The 8,088-nt window shown below is 33.1% G+C and overlaps 1 protein-coding gene across 1 annotated transcript; it reads right to left on the bottom strand.

The window, feature by feature from the left end:
* Nucleotides 1-38: 38 nt before the first annotated feature.
* Nucleotides 39-6,170, bottom strand: LOC123551189 (uncharacterized). The gene is made up of 2 exons (XM_053540696.1): nucleotides 6,050-6,170; nucleotides 39-2,627 (listed from the first exon to the last, which is right to left on the bottom strand). The coding sequence occupies exon 2, from the start codon at nucleotides 2,609-2,611 to the stop codon at nucleotides 1,613-1,615; it is 999 nt and encodes a 332-aa protein (XP_053396671.1). The 5' UTR covers nucleotides 2,612-2,627; nucleotides 6,050-6,170; the 3' UTR covers nucleotides 39-1,612.
* Nucleotides 6,171-8,088: the final 1,918 nt, after the last annotated feature.

Below are 8,088 nucleotides of genomic sequence, written 5' to 3'. Positions count from 1 at the left end.
AAATGGCTATTGTATGGGGTTATGAATTTGGTACATAATTACTACAGACAAATTTGAGCAGACAATTCGTCAGTGATCAGCAATTAGAAAAGAAGGATCAAATCAAGAAATGCCTTGAGAAACTCTGAAGTTAAATTTTTCAACAAATAATCTTTTCAGAAAAGCTAAAGCCCATAGAATCTCAGAAGTTGAATTATGTTGATTGTGATAATGCTACTGATGGCAAGAACCTGGTATTTGTGTTTTAGCCTCAGGGACACTATATCCTGTCTTGTTTGTTTGTTTTGGGTTTAACGCCGTTTTTCAACAGTATTTCTGTTCTATAACAACAGGCAGTTAACCTAACCAATGTTCAGTACAACCCTGTTCTCCGCAAGTTACTGCCAACTTCCCAACATGAATCAGAGGTGGAGGACGAATTATGTTGGACACAATGTCTTTTATCAAATCGTCATGGAGAACATACGCCTCTCCTGGGGATCAAACTCGTTGCCCCCTGATCCGTAGAACTGCGCTCTCTCCCTGTCCTTTTACATTGGTGGTTTCTTGTCGGTGTTTGATTAGTCATGTTGAACAAATTTTTTTGATAACGTTTGAAGTCTGTCTCAGTTATGTGACATTTTTGTTCAAGACTTTTCATACAAACCCACATAATTATAAAAACATACCCATTAATGTTTATTGATTTTATTTGAAATTGTTAAAAAGTAAATAATTGAAAAAAAAAATCAAACACATGGACTCATCTGATGTGACGATACACAAATCGTTTTTAGTTTATTAGTTTAATAAATTCTCATCCACATTTACATATGTACATATTTACAGTATTTCAATATGATATTTTATGTTATCATTCTAATAAGAATTACAAGAGACTATAATTATGTGTTCTAGATATATATAGCATTATATACCAGTAAGATTACTACTGAAAAATAAGCTATGTTTGCTAATTATGACACATTAATTTACTAATACATCCAATACTTGACTGAAAGAATTGATAAATAAAATACTGAAGTAGTTTGTGATTTGTGCACTAGATTTTCCCGTCCAGTAAAAAACAGTCTAAAACGTCATGTATCACTTCTAATCCCATTAGAAATGAACAGATTAGCAAGCACATCTTATCATTTTTATGAAATGATGAATATGTTAAAACAATACATGCCTCAAATTTAAACCTTGTTGATCATATATAAAATATATATGTATCTTGAATCAAGATTCTTGATATGATCAATCAACATATACATATCAAAACTAGGGTTGATATATATCTATTCATCCAAATCATAATATATCCCACTTTAATTTTCATATTTTTTGCTAGATATTGCTGTTCTGTTAATGCAGGTATTGTTATGGTATCTACTTTACAATAGACAAATCATTTTGAAATGTTGGTATTAATTTGCTATTAAAATACCCTTAAAGTTCCAAAACGCCAATCGATATAATATAGCTGACAGCTATCTGATATCGTACACAGATTATGCCACGTATTATTGCATAACAATAACAATGTATTTTGGACGTTTACCTGAAATACCCCTTAAGATATAAAAAATTCTATACCTAAGGATTTTATATAAGCGGGGAGACTGTGTCAAGCACGAATAACACCTATAGCTAAGAAAAGCAGTGATAACATGATGATAGTGGTATGCATTCCAACAGAAACACGTCGTTTCTTGTCGGACAAATACATGCGAATAGGTGCTCTACAGAAAGGACATTTTCCCGGGTCTTCCGAGTCTCCCATTATCGTCCTGGCACAGGAATCGCAGCAACCTAAATGTCCACAGAAATAAAACCGAACCATGGAAACATTTTCCGAATAACATATGTAACAATTGTCGTCTTCTTGCCCGTAGATCAATTTGTGTCCATCTGGATATGTATAAAACTTGTAAAATATCAACAGTAATTCTGTACTAGAAAGTATGATTAAACATACAACAAAAGTGTATATTGATAAAGAAAATAAAACAATTGATGAGCATAAAACCACAGGAATAAGTATGTAGGACACTATTGGCATACAAAGTATTTCAAAAGATACGTAAGTCAATGGTTTTGTTGATACACGTATCTTACAAAAAAGTACACTCAGAAGAAATATCAAGACCATGTTTTCCATCATATCAAATCTTGGAGATCCCGACATTCTTTCACTGCTGTTGGAGTCTATCACAGATTCACACACTCTGGAATTTTTTACATCGTCCAGTAATGAAAGAAAAGTATACAATATGTCTTTGATTACCATTGATGGGGTTGTTAGCACTTTCCTTAAAACAACGTCTAATGCGTAGTATGTGACGGAATTTGTGATTAGTTTTGATGGAAAAATGATGTCTCCTATGAAAATAACAGGGTATCTCAATATACAGATGAAAACGTCTGTAAATATGAACACTGTCTTGCTACTTAAAAAGTCCAGAAATAAAATAACTGATTGTAAAACCCGGAAGTGAATAACAAGTCTATTCCAGAAGCACATCTCTTCAAACGGTATCTGTTTGGTCGGTTTGTCTTCGCTGTAGAAATATATAAGACTACACAACACGAAAGTCCAGAACGCAATTTCTTTGAAAAACCACATTTTCCTTCGCCGGTCTCTGAAAAAAATAAAGTAAAACTAAATGAGCTGCAAATTACCTTTTATTAACATTTAGCATGCTAGATAAATTGTCGTCTGCTGGAAATGTCGTCTGCTAAAATTGTAAAGTTCATTCAATTTGCTCCAAAATTGGAAGAAATATTGTCAGAGTAGCAAACAGCTTGGAACCTGATCAGACGCCGATTTAATCGGCGTCTGATCTGGTTCCAAGCTGTTTGCAAAGGCTGTTAAATTCGCCTGCAGCAGGCTAAGGGTTAACAGAAATGCATACGTTCATAAAACCCAACAGGAATGACTGGTCACGATAGGATTGCAAAGGACTTTAACATAGTCTGTAAGATAAATCTTTCCATCCATTTTGCATACAGAAAGCTGGTGGTTCTTAGCAGGTCTACAATAAAGTCTGTCTTGCTCCTTTGTTAATCAAATGCTAGAAACGCACAATTCATCGATGTGGCTAAAGTAAAGAGATAAAAGTTTAGAAATCAGACAGAAGACAACCATATGAAAGGATGATAAGTAATTTAGACAATACCACCGAGTAAGATTTCTTAAAAGTTGCTTTACTGAAATAAATTACAAAATACATTTATTATTTATGAAAACATTTCTATTAAAATTTCGTGTATTTTTTTTAATGTGAAAGTGACAGGGTTTTCCGTTTTGTTTTGTGACTAGCATGAGCTACTTTGGAGTTGAAAATGTGATTTATGTTTATATACCTTCTTGGTCATAGTTAAATTCATTCTTAACAAACAATACCAACCCAGGGCCTTATATGGACCTTTAATAAGTATTGAATATATTGAAAAGGTATGACACACTGACCCATTGCTGAGAAACATTTTTTATATTCCAATCAAGCCTATCCGCATTTATTTGTAAAGAACATGGGGAGAGGGTGGCCCCCAAACTTCGGTAGTGGGGAGCAGCATATACTTTGCTCCTCCCATCTTCACTGGGCAAAAATCCCTGATATTTTTGCACAAAAATAACAGCAAATGAATTAAAAAAAACCTGTAAAAAGATCCATTGGAAGCACAGAATGCCATCAAGTCTATTGGTGTACATGTACTGATGAGGATCTCAGTTTTAGGAAAACTATTCGGGGCTGGGATATTTTATTAAAAAAAAGTTCTGACTTTGAATTTGCCTGAAAAAAAAACATTCCACTTAAGCCGGTGCTAGGTGTGTGTGTGTGGTGGGGGGAGGGGGTCGTGAGGGGTGTTGCGCTTTCCATTACCTCTCATGAACAGACTCAATCACACGAGTCTGCTATTAATTTGCTTAGTTGCATTCTATGCTTCCAAAGGATCTTCATATAGAATTCATTCAACATATTGGAAAAAAATTGTGGCACCCTAATCACTGAAAAAAATTAGCTCTATGTCAGATTAAAAAAAACACAACATATTTCCGTAACTTTGAAAGCCATATATTTTTTCCCTTTTAAACTGCTGTCAGAGTTAATACATATTTATAATTTCATAGGTTAGTTTATATATGTAATCCTTACATAACTTGGTTAATAAGGAAAAACAGTATTTCCCTCGATTTTTGAATAGTTTAAAAACACTGCTGAAGAAGAGTGCAAGATTGTGTAAGCCGGCATCTCGGTACCCACTGATTGGAAAGGATTGAAACTTCACGCACTTGTTTACTTTGATGAGTTGACATGCGCTGTACAGATTCCACAACTCTGTTTTGCATGATTACAAAATTATCCCCTGTTTGGACTTTTGTTTCATTCATTCGACTTTTTTTTACCGACAAAACTGATGAATAGTCGAGCTTTGCTGTCCTCCAACAGCTATTGTTTCGTCACCTATAGAGTAACTGACAAGCATATGCAGGACTTGGCACTCACAATTTTCAAAATCTCCTGTAGAAATGATACTTTTAAAACATAGTCTGTATTCAGACCCTTTGTTTTGTTCACAGGAGATATTATAGTAAGTCCCGAGGGTATTCATATTTGGTTGCGGGTTTATCCCGCTACCAAAGTTAAAGTGTATTTCTGACAATCATAGCATCTTTATTTTATTCCGAATCACATCCAAAGGATGTTCATATGCTGCACAAAATAGTCCCATTCATGAACAATGCGGATGAATTATCAATGAACAAGCAGTTTTTATTCAACCTGTATCCACTCACACTGACCATTTAGATTATATAAGATCTATCAATGATAAGGTATTCCAGCCCATGGTTACATCACAAGCTAGGTCAAGCAGATCTTAGATATGAGGCACATTAAATTTGTATTTGTTTCTCATTCTAGACTGGCATTTAAACAGAAAATAAATCTACCAAAAACCCGCAACCATCAGACATTTCAAGGCTTTAATTTATGATTATGCCCGATTTTTTCTAAAAACAAAGGAGATAATAAAAGATATGTGGGAATTAGCTGCGAAAGCAAAAGCGAAAGAAATTTATACATTTTTTTTAACAAATTGTAAGATCTGTAGTCAGTAGCCAGAATATTTATAAAAAAATATCAGCTCTTAAACACAAGACATAAAAGTGAAAATAACTTATTTGTAAAGTTTAACCCTTAATTATAAAATAAACATCAATTAGAATACAACCATCAGACGGAAAATAAGTAAAACGTGTGAAAGTTTAGTTTTTGACAGAACTTGTTCCTTTCAACACTCAGCAGGATGCTGGATCTATCAACTAAAACTATCGATATTTTCCGGTTGAGCACACCCGTACCCCCAACTACAGGATGTATTTCTTTCTCCCATATTCTCCTCCACATTCTGGCCCCAACTTTGAAAAAAACAACTCCTAAAGCCATGGTATATATACATATGTAATAATGTGTATATTCTGGGGTGCACCCAACACACCAACCTAAACAAGAGCTGTATTACGAAAGTGCGCTCGACTGTTTGCAGCCCTTCCACATAATATTAGCTTATTTACAAAAGCTTTGGCATTTTTCTTTTAATTTGAAAAATGGGCATAATTTTTTTTCTAAACTGTAAGTCAGAGTTATGAAGACACTTGCCACCTGAACATCCAATTTTGACTGGCTATTTGACCTGGTGGCTCATTTATCTTATAGGTTTCAATCATACAATTTATATATATGTACATAAATAGCAGATTTCTGATAATCAAAGACACTTGTATTTGCCTTTCATACATATATCTTTAAGTTATTAAGATGATTCAATATTATTCTGCTCGTTTTTATTTTTTAAGAAATGGTTTTCAAGTTTTGGAAGCAAAAAAAATCTTGGCCCAAAGGAAATTCCCGGTACCCGTCACTTCTACAAGTCGAATAGTCGAACGGTCGGCCCCTTATATATATATATATATATATATATATATATATATATATATATATATATATATATATATATTGCTTATTTATTAATGACAGTTTGATTTGAAAAAACTCACCTGTACACTATTTGTTATGCCTCAGTATTTCGAGTGGTCTTTTAAGAATTTAACACATACACACAGCCACTTTCTCATAATTCTTTCATGATCTGATAATTTGGTTTATATCGGATATTCCGCTTTGTTCAAAATAGTCTATTGGTATTTCAATAATGAACACAAATAAACCTTATGACATAAATGTTTGGAAAAAAATATTCAAAATGAAAAGGAGTGGTAATCGTTCGGTCAAATCGTAGTAATATATCAGTATTGATATATTAATAGCAGTATTATATTTTATTTGTTGGAATTCCAAGGTAGAAATAGTTTAAATGGTATGCATTCATCCCAATACGGAAGAAGATCATAGAAGTGTTTATATTTAGCGTTAAGCAATGTTAAATATTTTAGGTCAATAATGTATTAATATATTTATAGCACTATATTTCATTGTTGGAATTTCAAGGTAGAAATAGTTTAAATGGTATGTATGTATTCACCCCAATATGGAAGTAGAACATAGAAGAGTTTATATTAAGCGTTGAGTAATGTTTAGTATTAAGCAGAAAAAACACTGAAATATTTGATAAATGAACTATAGGATAATATCACTCTCATGGTATTTACAATAATACTATTTTAGCCATACATTTTGTATCTTATTTGCAAGTCTTATAAAGGCTGTAAGAACGGCTCGTACCTCACCATCTTTAGTAAACAAGCTCTAAACCAGAAAATTCTATTTTCACTAAGACAGTCGGATGAAGAAAAAGAATCTATTCAATGCCAATTCAGAATGTTTCTAACTTCAGTTTTATTGACCGCCTGATCAAAAAGGAGGACAGTGAAACATACTGAAAACCGGTGGCTTTTATGAATATATTCATCATTTCACTTGTCTCTACGTCTGCGGTTGTTGCTCAGTTTCAGCAATTGGAATGGTCTATAAAAAGAAACGTATATACTTGTTTTTTTAAGTATATATGTGTTCCTTCATTACATCTTACATTTGTGCAACTCTCTCTTTTAAACTTTTTCTACTTGAATGTTTACTAGAAGCAGGCCAGATTCGTATTGTAATAATAATACATATCAATATCAGTGTAACAGTAATGAAAACTTAAGCTGCTTTCAGCAAGACAATATTTCCATTCGAAATTTACAAATTTTTCACATGTACAGAGGTTCTAAGGACCTTTTCATTTGTTTATTTATTTAAATATCTTTCTAACTGTATGTATTTGCAGCCCTTTCTAAAATCTTAGGAATAAGACTGAAAATACTCACAGGTCTGTAGTTTCCCACATCAAGAGCACTATACTATTCTATATGTACAAAGGTTTGTCATTTCATCAGTAATACGGTTACCAGAAATTGGCATACTGATTATAAAAGTAACAGGTAATTTTAAAATCTTGCAGATATTCCGTCAGGGACTGTCCTTTTATATATATTCAGATTACAAATTTCTTTATATGTAGAATTCGCTGAGACATTTTTTAGGTAGTGTACACACTTTTTTCCTGGTGGTAGCTTTGTCTGTTGTAGAAATCATTAAAGTGGTTTGCAACAGATGTTAATTTATAAAAATGTTCACCATCAACATTCTAATCTTTAGACGTTGTTTTTCCCCAGTCCAATCGCGACGTCGCGGATCGCTTAATCTATTTATTTGTAGTCTTTTGCTTTCCATTTGGATAAGCGGATGTTTTGGAACATGTCTCAGTTTGATTCAAATTATCGATGAGTAAGTCTTACGACACTGTGACATTTTTTATATCCACTATCAAGTCATTCTACCTGCTCCAATTGTTTATCAACTGAAAATTTGGCACTGACAATGTTGGAATCCCAGTGCTTTCAGATGCCAAATGATTTCTGGAACGTGCCAATCACATCTTCTATGCCAAGCCTTAAAAAAAAGAACAACCGCTCGTGATACAACATCGTCATCTTAGTCTATGTATATATGACATATAGATATTTATATACGATATGTCGTATATATATGATAATATGTTGTAATTCTATCATTTTTATAAACACGAAATTTG

This window comes from Mercenaria mercenaria, chromosome 4 (assembly GCF_021730395.1).
Source record: "Mercenaria mercenaria strain notata chromosome 4, MADL_Memer_1, whole genome shotgun sequence".
In the NCBI taxonomy this organism is placed as follows: Eukaryota; Metazoa; Mollusca; class Bivalvia; order Venerida; family Veneridae; genus Mercenaria; species Mercenaria mercenaria.
This window is presented reverse-complemented; position numbering and strand designations above follow the sequence as displayed.

Excerpts from the sequence above, each read along its gene's own strand:
- LOC123551189 (XM_053540696.1), bottom strand. The coding sequence starts at position 2,611 with ATGTGGTTTTTCAAAGAAATTGCGTTCTGGACTTTCGTGTTGTGTAGT.